The 20,534-nt window shown below is 38.0% G+C and overlaps 2 protein-coding genes across 7 annotated transcripts in view; one reads left to right on the top strand and one right to left on the bottom strand.

Moving 5' to 3' along the window:
• The window catches only part of EIF2AK2 (eukaryotic translation initiation factor 2-alpha kinase 2), a 23,953-nt gene extending 4,470 nt beyond the window's left edge, over positions 1–19,483 (top strand). Inside the window, exons 1-16 of one of the 6 annotated variants that reach the window (XM_010581219.1) lie at positions 69–186; positions 316–723; positions 4,149–4,263; positions 4,787–4,956; positions 5,808–5,934; positions 7,609–7,691; positions 8,679–8,763; positions 10,158–10,192; positions 10,360–10,494; positions 10,944–11,063; positions 12,330–12,437; positions 14,152–14,344; positions 16,468–16,593; positions 17,157–17,252; positions 19,199–19,261; positions 19,343–19,483. In XM_010581219.1, the coding sequence (XP_010579521.1) occupies positions 620–723; positions 4,149–4,263; positions 4,787–4,956; positions 5,808–5,934; positions 7,609–7,691; positions 8,679–8,763; positions 10,158–10,192; positions 10,360–10,494; positions 10,944–11,063; positions 12,330–12,437; positions 14,152–14,344; positions 16,468–16,593; positions 17,157–17,252; positions 19,199–19,261; positions 19,343–19,462 (1,680 nt within the window). In that variant the 5' untranslated portion in view covers positions 69–186; positions 316–619 and the 3' untranslated portion in view covers positions 19,463–19,483. Of the gene's footprint in view, positions 1–68; positions 187–315; positions 724–4,148; positions 4,264–4,786; positions 4,957–5,807; positions 5,935–7,608; positions 7,692–8,678; positions 8,764–10,157; positions 10,193–10,359; positions 10,495–10,943; positions 11,064–12,329; positions 12,438–14,151; positions 14,345–16,467; positions 16,594–17,156; positions 17,253–19,198; positions 19,262–19,342 lie in introns of those variants that run through there. The other 5 variants (XM_010581220.1, XM_010581221.1, XM_010581223.1 and 2 more) reach the window with 5 other exon arrangements.
• Positions 19,484–19,627: 144 nt separating this feature from the next.
• GPATCH11 (G patch domain containing 11) overlaps positions 19,628–20,534 on the bottom strand; it is an 8,801-nt gene continuing 7,894 nt past the window's right edge. The window contains exon 9 of the mRNA XM_010581218.1: positions 19,628–19,700. The gene's annotated coding sequence lies outside the window, so the exon portion shown is untranslated. The remainder of the gene's footprint in view (positions 19,701–20,534) is intronic.

Raw genomic sequence — 20,534 nt, forward strand, 5'->3', positions numbered from 1 at the left:
CGGCTGCCGGGGGTCCTGGGGCGTCTGCCGCGGCTCGGAGGTCACGGCCCGCGGAGGGCCGGGGGGAGCCGTCCGGTCCCGCCGAGGCAGGCTGCCCGCACCCCGGCTGTAGCGGCGCTCAGCGGCCGCCTGCCTGCCGGCTGCCTGCCGGGCTGCTCCGCGGCCGGGAGCCTGGATTCGTCTGCGGTACGTGTGACTGAGCCTCCCAGTCTTGGCGGTTTGAAAGGATGTGTTAAAATGCCTCTTGGTTCCCCTCTGAAGGAATCGACTCTAATTCTGTCCGTAGAAACATTACTGATTCTTTTTTCTTCACAGGGTTCGGTGAATTGATTCAGCCTTTTCCTGCCAAGAAATCTGCCAGGAAATCTTCTCTAATCGCTAAATTCTCTGCTTTGCTTTCTAAATCTGTTATTCCAAGCAAGGAGTCTTCAAAAACAGTTGCAGATCAATGCTTGAGTTAGAAATTAGAATTAGTTTTCTGTGAACTTCATGTTACCGGCACCGGTTTTCTATCACAGCAGTGGTCTGCCAGGATTAGGGGCTGTCTCTATACCATGCTTGGAGGCACAGACCTATCTTTGAATGTTGCTTTGCAGAACCTTTTTGAGATTGTGTCAAAATGGAACGTGAGTGTATGGAGAAGATCAACACTTACTGTCAAAAGCAGAAACTGACACTGGTTTATGCCAATGTCAGGATGACCGGCCCATCTCATGATCCTGAGTAAGTTCACTATGCATGTCAATAAACATCAAGATTCTTCCTGCAATGAATGAACTGGCTAAGGCTTGCAATCGTAAAAGTTAATTTGATGAAAGTGTGTATGTGGCAGGAGAGCTGGTTGAAACCATAAATTGAGTGGTAGGTGGGTGGGGAGGATGTCATGTGATAGAGTTTGAGGAGAAAACTTATTCCAGAGTTCATGGCCCTTTCTTGGAAAGCAACAGCAATACACCTGTTACTGGTAACTATATTATAAGTATGCTCTGCATCTGCCATGAAATCTCTCAGGAGGTGGGGTGGGTTGCAGCAAGTATTTCAGTTTATGATCTATGCTAACTTGAGTGCTTTGATTTTTATTTAGTTTTACAAAGTGTGGAAATTATTTGTGACTTATGTTGTTAATTTCTAACCATAAAGGTTGGGTGTATATTAATTGTTCGGGTACCAACATGTTTTATGTGTAGTTAATTTTTGAACACCTGTTACAAGAGAAGAGTCTTTTGCTTAAGCTGTTTTGCTTTTACTTTTCGAGACAATTACAGGTGATGGAATATGCTTTATTTTTTAACACAAGCATGGTGTTTTGCTATTTTTTTTTTTCTCTTGCCAGAGATCATAGATACTCAAGATCTATGATGTTTCCTTGGGTGATTTTTTTTTTTAATTTTTGCTTGTTTGCATGAAGACAAGCTTTATGCTAATGATTAGTATGTTTCTTTTAATGTCTTCCATGTTGCCAGCCAGCATTGTCTGTGCTGACTTATTCTTGGACCTGACCATAGTCCCAGAATAAATTAATAAGTATTAGCTGGGTCTCAAATGTTAATCAGTTATCTTAATTTTTTCCCCGTGCAGCTCACATAATTCAAAAAAGTAACCCTTACTGCAGTAATGGCCACAGCTGTGGTCACACAGCTACATCTTCATGCTTCAAAAGTGATGGCATGGGACTAACAGAATTTACACACATTTCAAATTTATTCATTTATCCCATTTATTGTGCTTTTAAATTTTTTCTGTGTGCTCTGCTACATTCACAAATATAATTCAAACCATTTTGTTGGATCTGTAAGTGATGTGAGGTGTGACAGTGGTATCTAGGAAAATCCTGGGTAACTTGGACTGTTCCAAGGAGTACAATGTACAGTGTCTGGCTACAGTGATGAATGCTGTAAACCTCCTTTGGTGCCTTTGTGGTGCTCTTTCCCAGTGCTCTGTCTGCTAATGGGATACATTGGCTACTGCTGGTCCTGAGCTGGCTCCCTAACTCTTCTGTGCTGTGTCCCACCTCATAAGTCCTCCTGCAGTTGTCTGAGGCATGATGCAGAGACACCTCCTGCCATCTCCTCCCCTCCTATCCTGGTTTTGATGCTGTAGCTGCTTCCGCTGCAATGTCTGTCAGGGTCGGTGCTGAACACAATGTAAGAAGGTTGAGAGAGCACAGGCTGGCTCAGTCCCGAGTGGCAAGCTTTCCTGGGCTGGGAACGCGGTGTGTGGACAATCAGGCCAGTGCTGCCTAAACCTGTCAAGTCTGGAGAGTGCTTATTAACATGGCGGATAAGCGTGACTGTACATTTGGGACCAGCTCATGTAACACTCGTTCAGATAATCCTCAACTCAGGTAATTAACTCATGGGTCATTGGGACTCAGACTGCAGATTTCCTCAGGATGCTTAAATGGTGAATTTTGGATGCAAAGTCATAGCTGAATGTATGTAGTATTCAGAGCTTAGATACGGGTTGACTAACAAACCCTTTCCCAAAGAACGATCTTTCATGTTTTTTTTTTTTTTTGTATGCTGTTTCCTATGTGTAGAGTGTGTGGCACACTGGTGTGACTCGTCATACTGTTTATCTCCTTAAGATATCTCATTAAGGCTTGCTTACGCAATGACTGCAAGCACTATTCTGCATCTGCATTGTTTTCCACCCAAACATTTCATTAAAGGCAAGTGGAGAGTGAAGTTGGAATACTGAAAAAAGTGAATTCCTGAAGTCATTCCAGTATTTGAGACAAATCATCCCAGAGAGAAACTCATGGTGCTATACCTAGACTGTTTCTTTGTGTCAATCTATCTTGTTGATTGTGAGCTTGTGTATTTATATACTCTGTTGTAATCTGAAGTACAGACGTACCCAGACATTATAATAATGGTCACGTTAACATGACACAAATCTGTGCTGCTGTCAAAAGCAGAAATCTAGTTGTTGTTTTCTGCTTTGTTGCCTTTTGTGCAAAGGCAGCAGCAGAAACATTAGGGATTTTGCAGTTACAGGACAAGTTGGATCTGGATAAGAACTGATTTGGCTGAAAACCAACCATTCGTTATTAGGTCACTGTGGTGGGTTGAACCCAGGTGGCAGCGAAACCCCCAGCCAGCCACTCACTCACTTTCCCCCAGTGGGATGGGGGAGAGAATCAGAAGGGTGAGAGGTAGAAAAACTTGTGGATTGAGATAAAGACAGTTTAATAAGTGAGGCAAAGCTGTATGTGCAATCGAAGCAAAATAAGGAATTCACTCACTCCTTCCCATCAGCAGGCAGACGTTTAGCCATTTTCAGGAAAGCGGGGCTTCATCATGTGTAATAGTTACTTGCGAAGACGAACATTATAACCCCAAATGTCCCATCTTCCTCCTTCTTCCCTCCGCTTTCATTGCTGAGCACAATGCCATGTGTCATGGAATATCGCTCTGGCCAGCTGCCCTGGTTGTGTCCCTTCCCAACTTCTCACACACCCCCAGCCTACTTGCTGGGAGGCTAGAGTGGGGAAAAAGAAAAGGCTGTGATGCTGTGCAAACACTGCTCAGCCATAGGTAAAACGTTGTATTATCAACACTGTTTTAGTCCCAAATCCACAACATAGCACCATACCAGCTGCTATGAAGAAAGTTAACTCCATTGCAGCCAGACCCAGTACAGTCAGTCCTGAGCTGCGTCAGTTCCATGTTCTGACTCACGGAGTTGCTGTATGGGAAGCAGTGCATGCACAGTTGTGTAACGGAGTGGTAAGGGATCAGTGGTTCAGTGTGGAAGGGAAGGACTTTTTTGTTTGTTTGTTTTTTTGTGTCCTGGTGTTAGAGTTTCACAACCTTGCCTGTAACAATGTTGACCTTATGCATTCTTTTGCTTTTAAAAATTTAAATAATTTTGCTTTTAAAAAGCAGTTAAGCATTTAAAAATACTGTTAGAACTAATAAAGTACATGCATTTGTGACTAGTGAAGAAGCATTTAAAAATATTTCTACTAAAGAGTTATCATAATCAGGAGTTAGATATAATAAAAACACATTAATACTCAAATACCTCCACAGTTAACTTACAGTGCTTTGTAGATAATAAAAAGAAAGTTGAATCTGAGAAGGTTATTAAGTATACATGAGACAAAATGTAACAATGTTTTAGAAAAGTTTCCTTCATTGCAGGTTCACAGTTGTGGTTAAAATAAACGATGTAGAATATGGTACAGGCACTGGTAAAAATAAGAAGGAAGCAAAAGCAGTAGCAGCAAAAAAAACCTGGGAAATGATTGAGAAACAGGTGAGTAAACTGTAGGATTTAATTTTTTTTTTTTTTTTTTTTTTGCTAGTAAAGGTTGAAGATGAATCTCTAAAAGTAGCCAATATAGTATCATTGTTTTCTTTATTTTAGAAGGGTTTCTAATGCTGCCATCCCTTTTCTTTTCTCTGGTCAGGGCATTCAGAAATTTCAGAAAATTCAGAAGGCAGCACTCGCTTTTTTTCTTTTTAATGAGACATTTCACAGCTCATTCCCTGTCTTTTCTTAAAAGAGGTGGGAGGAGACATGGTGAGAGGTTGTTAGGCATTGGTGCAGTACTTGGAAAACTGGATTTACATTTCTTTGGAAGTTCAAAATGTAATAATTCTAGGTTGGGATGACTGTCCTCTGCCACAAGGGACTCTGTTAGTGCAAACTTGGGATTTCTTAAAAATATTTTTAAATGCTGACAAACCTTGCAGCTATATTAGATCTTGTGCCCTGCTTATCTTAATCCGTTTATTAAGCTTAAGTTTTAAAGTTACCTGTTTTGTTTGTCTTATAGCCAGAGAGCCCTTCAAACATGCAAGCTTCAGAATTAATGACAACGCAAATGACGTTATTACCTGTACCAGCCAATGACTATGTCAGCCAACTAAACATGTATTCACAAAGGACGCTGCAAAGAGTTGATTATCCTAACACAAAATGTACTGGAGAAGCCCATGCTCCCATGTAAGATGTGCTTTGTCTTCGTCCTTGCTTTTAATACTTCTGGTGTTTACTAACACTACCATTAGTTACCCTGAGTAGTGTTAGATGAATCTTTAGAAATACAATAAAAATTTGGAGGTAGTCTGGAGAGAATCCAGTGGAGGGCCATTAAGGTGGTTAAAGAGTTGGAGGATACGGCATAGGAGGAGAGGCTAAGAGGACTGAGTTTGTTTAGCTGGGAAGAGAGATGGCATGATGATAAAATGGTAGTCAGTGTTGACAAATTGTCCGTTATCTTGGTTGTAGCTCTGGCACCTTTGTGGACCTCTCGGCATGTATTTTGGAGACCCCTAGGAAACAAGTGCCAAGGAGAGCCTGTTTGTGTCTCCTGTATGCATTGCCGTCAGTGAGTTGTAGAAACGTTTCAGTTAATGACAGCTGAGGGATGATGAAGAATATCTGCATATTTTAACTCTCTTGACAATGTCTGCTGGAAAACTCCTCCTCTCTTCCCCTGAAAAATCAGCCATTTAAAAACCTAAATTGCAGATAATTTATGATTGTGGGTGCATAGGATAAGGTGCTTTGAGGAGTTCCACCTTAAAAAGTGCTAAATATTCACTCTCTGAAAATTGGTTATCTTGAAGACATGCCAAATTAGTTACCTACCATTATTAATTAGATTAAATGTATATGTATATACATATACATATGTATATATGTATACATGTATATATGTATACATCTTCTGTCCTGAAGATGTATATTTCAGATTTCCATTCTATAATGTCAATTGACTGTAGTGTTTAAAATCATTAAATTAAGACTTGTCATATGGGATATAAGACTTTATTCCCTGTCGTATTTTACAGGTTTTCTTGTAGCTGTACAATTAGTGGTTTTGTCTATGGAAGTGGCACTGGAACTTCTGTAGCTGCTGCAAAACAAGCTGCTGCGAAACAAGCGCTTGAGAAGCTACGTAAGCAAGGCACTCTAACAGTATGTGCTATATTTAGCCTTATACAGAAGTTTAATTCTTGTATCTTTAAGCTCTGAACAGATTTCCTCATTGTATTTAAAAGCATATTCCATGGATTTCACTTAAGAGGGAAACAATCCATATTTTGGTGGGTTGGTTTGCCTACAGTATTCTGCTGGTAAAATTTATGTTGTGTTTCTATATTCAACTGCTGGATTAAAAAAATCTCACAGTTGATATCTCTGCGTATTTCAGAATATGGTCTGATAAGTTGTCATTCAAGGATGCACGTATCTTAAAAATTTCTGAATCCTGACTACTCTAATATAGCAGTTGTCTCCTGTGTGTTGTCGAGCTGACTGGCTATGAACATAAATCTCTTACTGCCTTGTGTTGGATGAAAAATCTATTGTGAAATGTGAGAAAAACAAAAGCAGGAGTGAGATTCAACAGGACTTCCCTCCTGTAGTATTCCAAGGCAGAGTCTAGTGAAGCAATTGCTAACACCATCCTCTGGAGAGCAGAGCTATTGTCTTCACGTTGGTGATCATATTTCCATACATACAAAAAATTATTGAATTCTAATAGTGATCTAAACCCACTTCTGAAATGCACAGAACAGTACATATGAGCTAACTTAAATGAAGTGTAGTTTAAAGGGAAGGAAGACAGTATGGAGGAGGAAAGAAACCTTTTTTACTTTAAGTACTTTTTTCATTATTTGGCTGTTTACTGTGAATTTTACATGCTTCTTTTATTGTTGTTTTTAAGTTAACCATGTAATTAATGGCCTCTTATAGCTCTAGGATCCTTCCTTAACATTTTCCTGTGTTGCAAGCTCATGGGTCTTTGCATTTTCATCAAAGTCTGAAATCTAGTACCTTGAGCAGAACCTCAGTAGCAATTATTCTAAATTTGGGGTGGGTTGTTTTGCTTTGGTTTTAATTTTTATTAATTCCAAGACATGCCTGTGTAACACACAAAATGTAACTAGCAAAAAGTAGTAAAGGACCAGTACTCCTGAATTAAAAAAAATGGGTTTTGTTTGTTGGCTGTCATTGAAACATAAACTGTTAAGTTTTTTTAATTTTTGTCAGGTTATGGTCTATAACAATCATAGGCGCTGCTTTTAATGTTACATTTAGGTTCTTATGATATAGGGGGAAAGAAAAAACTGGGGGAAGAACCTCTACTAAGTATTTAGGATTCATTTTTTTAGTCAACCCCAATTTAGTAATTCAGGTTTCGCAGGGTTTTCACACTGAAGACATTGAATGTCTTTTTGTACAGACTCAAGATTTTCAGTTCTGCTGATGACATAAACCAAAACCTACATATATCTTGTTTTCCACACAGACAATTGCATATGCAGTAAACAATGAAAACATTTGCTTTTAGTAACTGTAAGTCTTATCCTGATTTTTAATAGATCTCAGACTCTACTTCTGCAAATGTGTTTATATAGTCTCAATATGAGTGGGAAAACGCTCACTGTGACACAGCCCTGTATTTCACTCCTCTGGATGGAAGTTAGGCAGATGCCTTTCTTCTGTAGGGCTTTGAATGTTCAGTGCAGTTAACAACTTCCACTTAGGACCTTGTAATCTTCCCTCCCCCCTCTTTGAATGGCATCTATTGCACTAGGGGTTTTTTTATGTTATATTGTTAACCATTCTTGTTTTTTCTTTTTTCAGATGGGAAGAGAAGAATCTAATGGAAATTCTACATTTACCGAACATAGTAATTCCTCTCAAGTGCCAACTCAGTCTGACTCGGAGTAAGTTGAGTTCACTGATAATGTGAAACAAAATGTATTTACTAATCTTAAAGGGTCATGTGATCTATTTCTAAATAAAATCTGTCATAGTGTCTTTTGCAGTATAAAGCCATTTAATTTAAGCTTCTATTTCTTAGATTTCAGAGCAAAATTTGTTGTACTTGTGCAATTTTATTTGAGTCCTTACGGGTTAGCTTATAATAATTTTAGAGCTTTCTAATATATTTATATTTTGCCATGAGTAGTTCTTTCAGAAGCATTTTTACTGTGATGGAAACAGAATAAACTACCTCATTCAGTAGTGTTAATTCATGCCATTTTTAATACTCACTTTCCTATTGTGACACTTTTGTGAACTCAGTATAATTCAGTTTCAGTACTTTCCTGTGCTCCACATTCTGCTTTCTTCTCTGTGTTTTTTTTTTTTTTTCCCTTTTTCCTTCTCCATAAATCTTCATTTCCACCAAAGGGAAAATTTGCTTAGCAAAAGAAAATGAACACACATAAAGTTTCATTTGTGATTTGGGAAGCCTAGATCAAGCCTTTTGTGTCCAGCAGTTAATTTGACTGTAGTGCCACTACCACCTCTTTTATGTTCTTTGTGCGATTGTAAAGAAAGCTGATACGTACAGTGCTAGAGGTGGCTGCACTGCCTTGAAATAAACATCAGTATTTAACCTATTTAATTTAAGGATATAATAGAAAATATATCATATAGATATCTAGATATCATGGCATCATAGCATAGAAATAGAGGACTATATTACAAAAAGTTATTTTTTTATTAGCTTTCCAGCATAAAGTTTTGTAGTTCAAATCAGTCATGATTGTTAATGCTTTTTCAGGTTTTGCTTTTAAAAACTATGGGGGTTTTTATGCTTCTGTTTTTCTTGTGGCCATAATTTTATTTATTTATTTATTTATTTAATTTATTTATTTGATTGTGTTACTTTCACCTAAAAGTAGTCTACTATTTTTCAATAACAGCAGTGTTTCCTTTGAAGACTCAGCTGCAAAGTTAGTAGAAAAAGTGAAAGACATGGCAGTATGCGAAAAGCCTTCACCTTCTCAGGTATAGTATGAAAATGGTCTTCCTCATAATTACATTTTAGACCCTGAATAGAGCAAGCTTCTTGTCAGAGTGTAGCACCAGTTTGTTCCTTTATCCACTAATCACTAGAAAACACATGCACATTTTTACTACGAATATTCAGTACTTTCTTACTGTTACCATTAGTGTGGACCCACTTTATGTACTGTTGACTAAATGGGCAGTACTCCCAAGAAAGGGGATCACACTGAGCTCATATTTTTCTGTGGGAAGAATGATGATGTCATACATAGCACATGTGAAAAATTTTAAGCTAAGATATGGCTTCATTCTTATTACATTGTTTATAATTATAAACATTACCTTGTTTATGATTTATATGTTTATAATTTATAGACAATTCCTAGTTACATTCTCAGACACATTTTAAACTAAGTAGAGTGAAAATATTCAGGATATCTCAGTGTCGCGTCCCAAAGTTGGAGCGACTCAGGTTCGTGGATTTCCTTTGTCAGAATTAAGGTGAAAAGACACCAGGGGAGTTCAAACAACAATCAACATTTATTCAACCTAGCTAACTCTGTCCAAGTACACCTGAACTTGTTAATATGAACCTTGCAACATGTCATTAAGCCGCTGTTTGAGAAGAGGAGGAAAGTACAGAAAAATGAAATGGAAAAAGGAACATGAAATGTATCAGAAGGAGAGCCCTCCCGTTGAGTCACGAGGTTCAGAGCAGACCCCCTTGCTTTCTGGACTCCTTCTCAAAGAGGAGCTCAGGGGCGGCTAGGTCCACTCCTAGTCTCAGACTTGGTCAACGGTTTATGTTTCAAAGGATGAGGTGTAGGGACTGTGGAAAAGAGAGAAGGAAAAGAGAGAGAGAGAATGAGAGAAAAAAGAAAGAGAGAAGAGAAGGGTTTCACCAGTCCTGGGTCCAGCGTTGGTCCAGCCAGCGTAGAGATCCAGTTCCGGAGGGCGCGCACTGAGGATTCGTTCTCTCCTCTTTTATAGTGTGTTAGTTGATGATCTCAACGTGCGCAGTTCCCACAGCTGGGGTTCACTGGAATCGGTAGCTTTGGGGGGGGTGTTCATTGTGGAGTTGCCTCTTTTTCCCTGCTGGCATGACGGCTTAAGATTGAAGCACAGTCCCAACTTCCATGGGGCCTTCTTCCTCCAGGAAGGCATAAATTGTGTTCCTTCTCCTGGTCACTCAAGATAAGGAATTGGGGCCTTGGAGAAGTGCGTTCCCACCCTCCGTGGGGCCCTCTCCTCTGTCCACATTGTCCTGTTCACAAAACTCCAGCATTTTTACAGAGGCCGTTTTGTCCACCAAAGCTCTTTTAGCGGATGTTTGAGACATTTGAATTTGTCAGACCGTCACACTCAGTTAGCTTTTTTTTCTCTTTTTCATGTAGAGAGACGCACAAAGTTCTGCCCTGAAATCCAGAAGGTATGTGTTTATTTCTAGGGTGCTATCTCCCAGAAACTATATTGCAAACCAGTTTAATGTTTCTATATCTAGCAAAGAAATGCCACTATTGGGAGGTACATTTCTTTTCTCTTGTCACATATTAGAAAAACGGCTCATTATAAGTTTTGCTTTTATCCTTGTTAAAGAAAATTGGCAGCTAATTTTGATAATGCAAGAAACAAGGAAGAGGAGAAAAAGATGTCAGATTTAGATGAAAGTTGGCCAGATTTGGACACAAATACCAGTGAGGAGAATGAAAGTCCATACACAGTGAATAAAAGGTAAGAAGGATTTTTTTTTTTTTTTAAATAAGATCTGTATGGCAATTACAATATGTAGTGGTCTAGATTTGTTTGTTTATTTATAATAGAATGTGGGAAAACACTGTTGTAAAAATAGCTTTCTAAGAAAATTGGTATTTGAGATACTATTTTTTTTTCCTGGAAATTTCAAATACAGTATAGCAACTGACATGCAATGATATTTAATGCTTACAACCAAAAGTCATTTGTGAGAAGATGTGAGGGTAATTACCCTACATGCTTTCAAGGGTCAGTTTCCCTTGTTTTTTTAATATTCAAGACTATGATTTAGACCTGTATAGGTGTTGAGTGATCCCTGTAGAATGGTATTTCAGCAGATGTAGTAGATCTGTCAGGATCATTTTTATATCTTGTAAATTTAATGTTAAGTATACTTAAGTTATATATATTTTTATTTTTTTTTTAAGATTTCTTGAGAGTTTTAAAAACATAGAGCCTATTGGTGAAGGTGGTTTTGGGAATGTTTTCAAAGCAACAGGAAAGCTTGATGAGAGAACCTATGCAGTCAAACGAGTTCAATTCGCAGAGTACGTACTGTAAATTTACTTCTGGTTTTTATTTTAGGACAACCTTAATCAAGATTTTAGTACTTTGTTTTGTCTCTTTAATAATCCTTGGAGCACTTAAGCAATTTTCATTATTAATTGTACATTCTTTCTGGTAAACTGTTTCCTTTATTTCTAAGTGAAGCTGAAAATGGCATGCAACTTTGTTAAATTTTGCATGCACTGGAATAATTTCAGATGCAGCTGTAAAAAAGTAGATTTGTTAAGTTCTACTTTCCCTGAACACACTAGTGCTCTGGTTATTAATGTTGCAGAATGCGTTTGAAGAAAACTTGATGATTAATAAAACAGTGAAAGCAGCACTGTTACTTTTGACAGGTTACATGGAAAATTTACATATCAGTAATGCATAATGACTATAATTAGGGAAAATAGAGAAAAATGAAAGTAATACATTTTGTGGTTTGTAATTGGGAAATGCTTTATATATGACCCATGTAGTCATTATTCTCACACTGTGTTACTTGTCCTTTATAAATCTCAACAGAGAATGATGAGCTTAATTTTTTTTTTTAAAGTAATTTTCTGTAACCCGTACCTAGTGGAGTATTTTATCAGCAGGTGAAAAACTGGAATTTCTTTTAGGTAATCTATTGAAAAAGTTTCAAGTTGTTGGAGATACTTGTCCCTTACATTGTGTAACTGCCCTTCAAATTCTTGTGTTCTTCACAAATATATGTTATGTTCATTTGTATTGTAGTCCTGAGAACTATACTAGAAAACGTTCTACTGGTTATTCAAATAAAGACTGCTGGTCTGCTGATGGGTTTGAACTTACTTTGCTAGCCGATGTTATAAGTGAAGGCCAAATTTAGTAATAGTTCTTCATGAGTATTTACATGTACTTCTGTATATGTAAACAAACTTCATACAGGTGAAGAGAAAACATGGGTGTTTGCTACATTCTGTTTGACTACCTAATATAATTACACATTGCAACTATCTTCTTTTTTCAGCTTTTTTTGAGTGCGGCTTTCATTTCTAATATGGTTAAAACATTTTTTGCACTTTGAATAACTGAGCAAATGAAAGAAAACCCACAGAATTTGTAACTACAACTTTGAACTTGTATGAAGGAGAATATTATCTTCTTTTTCTAAACTAATGTAAAACTGTATACTGCTACTTGATATCATGTCTTTTATTTAACTTTAATATTACATTTTTATAGAGAAATGCCATATGTTTCTTTTTTTTTTTTCCTTCTTTTTTTCCCCCTCCAAATAGGAATGTAAAGCGTGAAGTAAAAGAACTTGCAAGACTTGACCACGAAAACATAGTGCGGTATTATTGTAGCTGGAAAGGGTATGACCACGTAACTTATTCAGACTCAAGGTAACTACAGGATAGTAGTTTGCACTCACAAACTTGTTTGCCATAGTGAATTTTGTGTTGTGAAAAAAAAGGCTGATGATTGGTTATAAATCATTATACAAATATAAATGCATACACATACTTACATACTTGCTGTTAGGAAAAAAAGGCACAGTACTTTTCAGCAGCAGGTCGTATATAATTGAATATATTTATATCTTCTTTTCCTTGATGGATAAGATACATTATGTAATTTTATCTTGCTCCTCTCTCTTAATACACAGAACTTGCTGAATCTATAGAGGAGTGCAAGAGTGCAGAACTCAAAATTTGGGGCTAGAATTAACAACAGAAACTAAAAAATTGTCTGTCAGTTGGTCGCCAAATTCCTGATCAGAAGTTTCTTTTTTTTAAGTATTGGTCAGCCAGTAGCTCTCATAGATTTATGATTTTTTTTTTTTAACTTAGATTATTTCTCTAAGTTAGTATTTTAACTGTGATGCCTGAAGCAGTTTTGGCTGTTGAGAACAGAAAAACTAAATTAAATGCTCTTTCATTTAGAGGTAGTCTTTCAACACTAAGACTTCTGGGAAGATAGTGGTGAGAGTTTTACTCATAAGTTAGGTTATTAACTTTTCAAAACTTCTGTGGTAAGCTTTTTTCCCTAGCTGTAAATTCATACCCTTCAGATACGTTGCCACACTTACCTAGATCCATAAAATATTAATGGATTCAAAATTATGGTTGGTATGGTATCTGTCCAGTGTGCTCAGTAAATGAGGAATAAAATGGGGGGAAAAAAAGTCTTGTGTCAAAACCCAACTGTTAATATGTTGGAGTCTCAATATCACTTATGCATTTTAAATTGAGCAGTTATTGGGTAAAAGACACAAAAAAAGTCCTAAAAGCTGAAGTCTCAGCCTGGAATTCCACTTAGTGCCCTGACCTCAAGGCTACAGAATGTCCCGAGCCACTTAATGCTTGTTCTTTCAGTGCCTCAGGCGGCTTTATTGCAGGGCACTCAGATCACACAGTGCAAGTAGGAAAAAGTGGTGCCGCCTCCTCTTCATATTGTCCTTCCCCTCACCATCTCCAGCCTCAGCCTATCTTATGGGCTGATGGTGAGGGAACTCTTTTGGAAAGTGTGAGGCTGTCAGGTGGATGAATATATTTCATCTAGATTTCCAGCTTTCAGAAGGGTTTCTCTAACTCACAGATTGATGTCAAAGATGGTCACTGCACTACCTTCTTGAAGGGACAGAGTTTGAAAGGATGTAATCATACTGGATAGGAGAGGAAGGCTTATGCTGTCTTTGTTGAGTGGAATAGAGAATACCTGCCAGAGACTTGCAGCAGTTCCTACAGGGCGAGATGGGAGCCAAGGACAGTGCTATTTCTTCCTGTATAGGACATGCTTCTAGATTTGAGGGGAGCAAAATTTGGGCACTCAGAAAACTTTCAGTGTGAACAAGGAAGCAAGCAAAACATAGGAATATTCCAGGAGTATGTAGCAACTGAGCAAGGATTCTTTGGTTTGCAGTTCTATTTATTTATATCTAGAAGAAATTAGTCTACGATCTTTTTAAAATCAAGGGACTTGCAGACTTTGTTTTGGGGAACTCCAAAAATAATAACTAACAAAAAGGTTTTTTAAAGAAGACCCTTAGAATCATTGATGGCTTGGGAGGCATTGTATCTTGCCAATTTCAATATGGTATATAATTTTCTTTTGCAGGCAGAAGTCAAACAAAGAAATTACCTGTCTTTTCATCCAAATGGAATTATGTGAACAAGGGCCATTGGAAAACTGGATTGAAAAGAATAGACTAGACCGAAAGTATCATGAGATGGCACAAAACAAATTTTTACAAATACTGAAAGGAGTGAAATATATTCATTCTAAAGAGTTAATTCATCGAGACCTCAAGGTAAGTAGGATAGGTAATTAAAAAAAAAATAGATAAAAGTAGTACTTATTGGAATTTCAGAAAATGTTAACAGACTGAACAAAGACAAGAAAAATTTATGTACCCTAATAGTGTGCCTCTTTTGATACTGCTAGTGATTATTTGTTTTTCAGCAACTGGCTGCATTTCATCCTAAAATCAGAAGGTAAACTGGAGGATCTTGGAATGCAGCAGTTCAAAAATCAGGAGACATGAGTTAACAGGCATTTTCAGTGTACTATGTGTTACTGGGTCACAAGACTGCTTATTGGAAAAAGAAATACTAACTTTACTTGATAAAATAATTAAAAGCAAGAAAGTGAAAAGTTGAGTCTAGGAAGTTTGCTCTTGCCATATTGTAAAGGGATAGTTTATCTATCCTAATACATGCTGTGTTTGATAACGACATACTCTAGTTGCTCTTGTATCATGTATGCATACAAATATTTGAATGCTACTTTTTTGATAGAATTTCAGTCTCTATAAGTGCACAATCATGGAAAGATTTTATTTCAGTATGAAGATTATAAAGGACAAAGTTGCAAGCCTTCAGAGCTTCATATGCCAGCCATAATGTTGCTTACAGAGTTTTAAATCACTCGCTTTGTGAAAAAGTCATTAGTATGGTGGTGGTCCTAAAAACGGCTGTAGTGGGTCACATTAAATGTCAATCTAGGATGCTGTTCTCCTTCTATTGTGGCTAATTCCAAACACCTAGAGCGTATTAGAGCTGAGAGGTGATATAGTGATGCTGTCCTTGATGCATACTCTCTTCCTCTCAAGGCTTCCAGTAACCTGAAGTTTATGGACTTCTTGAACCAGAAATTGAAATCTTTTGCATTTTGTGTTCACAGTGTAGTTCCAGATCACATTCACTGCCCACTCATAGAATCTTCATATCTTCTAGAGCTTTTCTATCAGGCTTATTGCTACAGTACTGGAATGAACCACAAATAGACACTCACTATTTTCCCCAGATGCCTGGGAGAAGAGGCCTAACAAGTGCTTTCTCTCCTCACCCATTAATTCTTAGCTCTTCCTACTCTATGTGCTTTGTATTTGCTTGCTCCTTCAGTCTGACTTTATTTTCGTCTTAGCTCAATCTCCTACTTTTCCCTATTCATATGAATCTGCTGCCCCAGTCACTTATCCATGGCATCTGGCTGTAACCTGCTTCCAAGTCCTATTGCTAACTTGCCTGTCTGCATTTGAATTTAGGAACTTTTCTCCCCACTTTGATCTTTGATTTGCATTTGAACTTAGATGCTTGGCCATCTGAGATCTCCATGCCCTAGAATCAAAGCTGCAGGATAGGTTCAACCTGAGATGAATCCCATTTGTGCCTGGTATGAATGTAGTCTTCAAATAGCGTAGCCAGGTATAGGTACTGTATTAAATGTGTGTGGACATGGTCAAACTTGAACCGAAGAACTACATTGGGCATTCTTGACACAAAGATCTCTTCCTGTTAAATATTAAGTCTCTCCTGGCCTCTTTGAGTAAAAGATTGCATGAGGCTATTCGGTTTTGGTTTAATAACATTCAGAAATGTAGTTTCTTTATCTTCTTTGGCAAATTTCATCCAAGCATATACAATTCTATTTTTAGTTGCTTATGAGTTTGTCAAATTTAAAAATGGGATGTTCAATGGAAACTTAAATCTGAGACTATGAGATGCCTATAATAAGTCCTAACTCTACAATTGACTTCATACAGATATCCTGCTGTGCTTAGGAGAAACTATGATTTGAGTGGAATTCCATGTGAGCCTAAATGCTTTGCCCAAGTGTATCAAATCCCAGGGCTAGGACTGAAGACTAAAAAGCACTTCCAGATATGAAATGTTATATGCAGAATGTATCTGAAGAGCATTAAAGAATGATATGGTTACGACTGAGTGGAAAAAAAAGTTGCAGTTACTGTGGCATGTGCTACTTTAAATGTAGTTTGTGTTTTTAAAAATTAATTGAACTTTTTTCTGTTTCCCACCCCATCAGTTCCTTAATGCTAATTATCAAATTTTATGGGGAGCACTTCTGTGGCTCATTATGCTTGACAATAAACCTAGGTCATATGGTGATTTTTTTTTTAATATATATATATAGCCTCAGAATATATTCATATCCCATGAAGATAAAATAAAAATAGGCGACTTTGGTCTTGTGACTTCTGTGGCGTACGGGACTCTGACTGAGAACAGAGGAACAAAATCATATATGGCACCAGAACAGGTAACTATCCTGCTGTATTAGTGTCTCTGTAACTGGATTTGCATTATAAACTTAGCATTGGATGTGCTCAATCCTAATTTCAGTACTAAACCAAGTTGCCTAAAGTTCCCTTTTATGATTGTATACGAGGATAACTGTATTCTGGAGAAAGCTGTCTGCAAGTGTGATTTTATTTCGCTATGCTGACCTGTGGGGTCTGACACTGCACTGTAAGGAATGCTCTTGCAAAACCAGGCTGCCAGCCAGGTATTCCAATTTGAATTTAGGACCTCTGTTAACTGTGGCATTTGAGTCCTTCTATTTGTTTCATTATTTGTGACAGAGATATTGGCATGCCTTATCTGTATAGTCTGTAAAAGTCTTAATTTCAGTGTGCTTAACGTGACATAATAGTCACTATTTAACAGGTCTGCAGCAGAAAGGGTTAATGACTACTACGAAGATCAAGTAGGGCCAGTCCTGTAGCCTTGGGGTGGAAATTTCTACTGACTTCAAATTTTGCTTTAGGAAGTGTTGTCCAGTTGGATTTGACACCTCTATTGTTCTTGTTCTCATCTTTGTAGTTTGGGGACAGATATGGAAAGGAAGTAGATATTTATGCACTGGGATTAATTTGGTTTGAAATTCTTTCGGCATTCAGTGGTCATGAGAAAATTAAGGTATGTAATCTTTAAATTTAAAAAACTCCAAGTCTTATTGTTTTGTCTTGCTGCTGGTATCGCATGCTGATTGCATGCTAGAAGGAATCTGTATCTAGAGTACTGTCTCTATTTACATTTTCCCGTCAATTCATTTCTGTAAGGCCTGTGAGTCCTCACACCTCAGCTGAAATGTAATAACTGAAGTAAAGAAACATTACTGGTTTTATTTCACTTATGTTCTACTGACATATACATTAAAGCCCGAGCATGCTAAAGAATAATGTCTAGTAAAAAGGGTTTCAAGTTTCTGATAAATCTTTTTGTTTGATCAGTGTTTGAAGGGAATATTTTTCTAATTTTAGAAAAATTATGAATGGGAGAGTTTTGTCTCTGCCACACTCTCGTCTTCACTGCATAGTGGAGCAAGAACAAAGTTTCTATTGAGCAAAAACACTTGCAGTTTTTCCAAAATGAAAACAAAAATAATTTGGAATATGTAGCTTTAATTGAAAAAGATTTTACTTCAAAAAGAAAACCAGTGTTACTTAAGCTTTTTTTGAAAATGCATCTTTTATGTGTCTTTGCTTTTTCTTGGTACTTTGCACATTATTAGTGTAACTGCTCGTATGCTCAAACCTACATATTTGTAGGACAGCAATGTACCTGCTGAGTATCTTGTCTAAAGTGATTGTAAGATATATGTACGTGGTTGGACCCAGAAGATCTTGAACAGTTAGCTTGGTCCTTTTGCCAATATGAGAAAACCATACCAATGTGTCTGCACATCTCACAGGTTCAACTTGGCTCTGTTTAGCTACTGTGTAGTAGTTTCTGAGACATCTTGTTCCTGCTCACAGCTGACTGTGCAAATGTGTCCACAGTCCCACGGTGTTTACAGTCAAAAGGGCAAGACCAATTATTTAGTCTTGTTTCCTTAAGGCATAAGAATCTTGTGTCTGTAGCCAGCTGGGGAAGTCATGTGGATGGAAAGTCCTAGGATGGTCCTCAGCTGCTCCATCAGCTTAGAAAATAATTTCACTTAATGGAGCTTGATAAACTCTGTTGCATGGTGCTGGCAAGCCCTGCTGAAAGAACATCATGCAAAAGTGAAGTTGATTATGAGCTGTGTAACTGGTTCAGCTGATGATCACTGGGAAGTAGGGTCACAAGCCTAAAGCTACTGCTGAAGAGTAAGGAAAAAGCTTGAAGTTCATGGGAGCTGTTGTTTTACTGGATACTGGTTATAAGGGCTTGCTAAGCCATGCTATAACATCCATACGACTAGGTAATGATTGAGGATGCATAGCTAAGTGTGCAAGAATATGATTGTCATCTTCTTCACACACATATTACACTAGTTAACAGCAAAGTGAATGATGTGGACTGCTCTGTTTACCCAGAAAGCTACATCATGTGGAAAAAATAGTTGTTACCTGGGCATGTAATTAGAAATTCTCTGTATGTTAGTTGCTTTGAACTCCATGTAGCATTTTCTGCAGTGACATAGAAGTAAGTGTGCGGTACTGAACAAGGTAAGAGGGAGGAAGCACACCTGCTTGGCTTGCAAATAGTAACATCCAAAGCAGGAAATTTAGTCGTCTTGCCTTTTTTTTTTTTTAATGTGGTAAGAGGATATAAGACCACTACTTTTAAATTAAGGAAAGAAGGATAAAGGTTCTGAAATAGAGAGGATTGCTGAAACAAACACATCATTGTAGAGTGTGAAGCTTTTAAGCTTAAAAAGGGACAATAGTTGATGAAAAGACCACAAAAAACCAAAACAAAGTACAACTAAATGGAAAAAACTTTCAAACTGTTCAGCATTATTTTCTTTTTGAAGACTTATCTTTTTTTGTAGATCTATATTTTCCTAATTACTTGAGTAAATTATATGGGTCATAAAGTGAGATGCAAAATATAATCAATGAAAACATACTGAAACTGTTCTCTTTTATGAATTTCAGGTATGGCATGATGTTAGAGAAGGTCAACTTCCAAAGAGCTTCACCAAACAATTTCCAGTAAAGGTATGGGATTTTAATACATTATTTCAGTTAGTTTATTTACTCATAAAAAATAATTTATTGACATTTAATTTCTTTTTCCAGGCACCCATGATCAAAAAGATGCTTTCAAGAGACCCTTCAGGAAGATACTCTGCATCTGAAATACTTGAGTTTTTTAAGTCTGTTGATAAAGACAACTCATTTAAAACTCATACTCGGTAAATGCCTTTCAGATGTAAAAAGGCTTTCAGATGTGTTTAAATCCAGAGTTTGACATCTGAAACTGATGAAATAACAGTAAATGTCAGAAGCAACAACAAGACTTAGATATGTCTTTTCCGTTGTGTTTCGCCTTCCTGCCACTGAGGAGCTTGTCAGCCAAAACGGTCGCATCACCATTCATGCCCGTCAGCTGCACACCAGGACAGCATACTTCTGCAAGCAACCGCTTGTGATTTTTACCTGGAAACACAGGTTGTGGATGAGCTGAACTGTATTGTACAATAAGTACAGGAACCTAGTCCTTGTCTCCTAGAAGATTAAGTTGATGTGGTGCTAAGTGGCCTATGGCAAATCCCTGTATGCATGCTCTTACATGTGCTGCATCCATAGAATTATAGAATCATAGAATGGTTTGGGTTGGAAGGGAACTTAAAAGATTGTCTAGTTCCAACCCCGTGCCATGAGCAGGGACACCTTCCACTAGACCAGGTTGCCTAAAGCCCCATCCAACCTGGCCTTGAACACTGCCAGGGATGGGGTGCATCCACAACTTCTCTGGGCAACCTGTTCCAGTGCCTCACCACCCTCACAGTGGAGAACTTCCTTACATCTAATCTAAACCCTCTTCAGTTTAAAACCATTACGCCATGTCCTATCACTACATGCCCTTGTAAAAAGGTCCCTCTCCCGCTTTCTTGTAGGCTCCCTTTAGGTACTGGAAGGCTGCTATAAGGTCTCCCCAGATCCTTCTCTTCTCCAGGCTGAACAACACCAACTCTCTCAGCCTGTCTTCACAGGGGAGGTACTCCAGCCCTCTGATCATCTTCGTGGCCCTCCTCTGGACTCGCTCCAACAGGTCCATGTCCTTCTTATGTTGGGGGCCGCAGAGCTGAATGCAGTACTGCAGGTAGGGTCTCACCAGAGCAGAGCAGAGGGTGCAGAATCACCTCCCTCGATTTGCTGGCCATGCTTCTTTTGATCCCGTCCAGGATACGGCTGGCTTTCTGGGCTGCAAATGCACATCACTGGGCTATGCTGAGCTTCTCGTCAACCAACAGCCCCAAGTCCTTCT

The sequence above is a fragment of the Haliaeetus leucocephalus genome, unplaced genomic scaffold (assembly GCF_000737465.1).
Source record: "Haliaeetus leucocephalus isolate CR32 unplaced genomic scaffold, Haliaeetus_leucocephalus-4.0 Scaffold752, whole genome shotgun sequence".
Lineage (NCBI taxonomy): Eukaryota > Metazoa > Chordata > Aves > Accipitriformes > Accipitridae > Haliaeetus > Haliaeetus leucocephalus.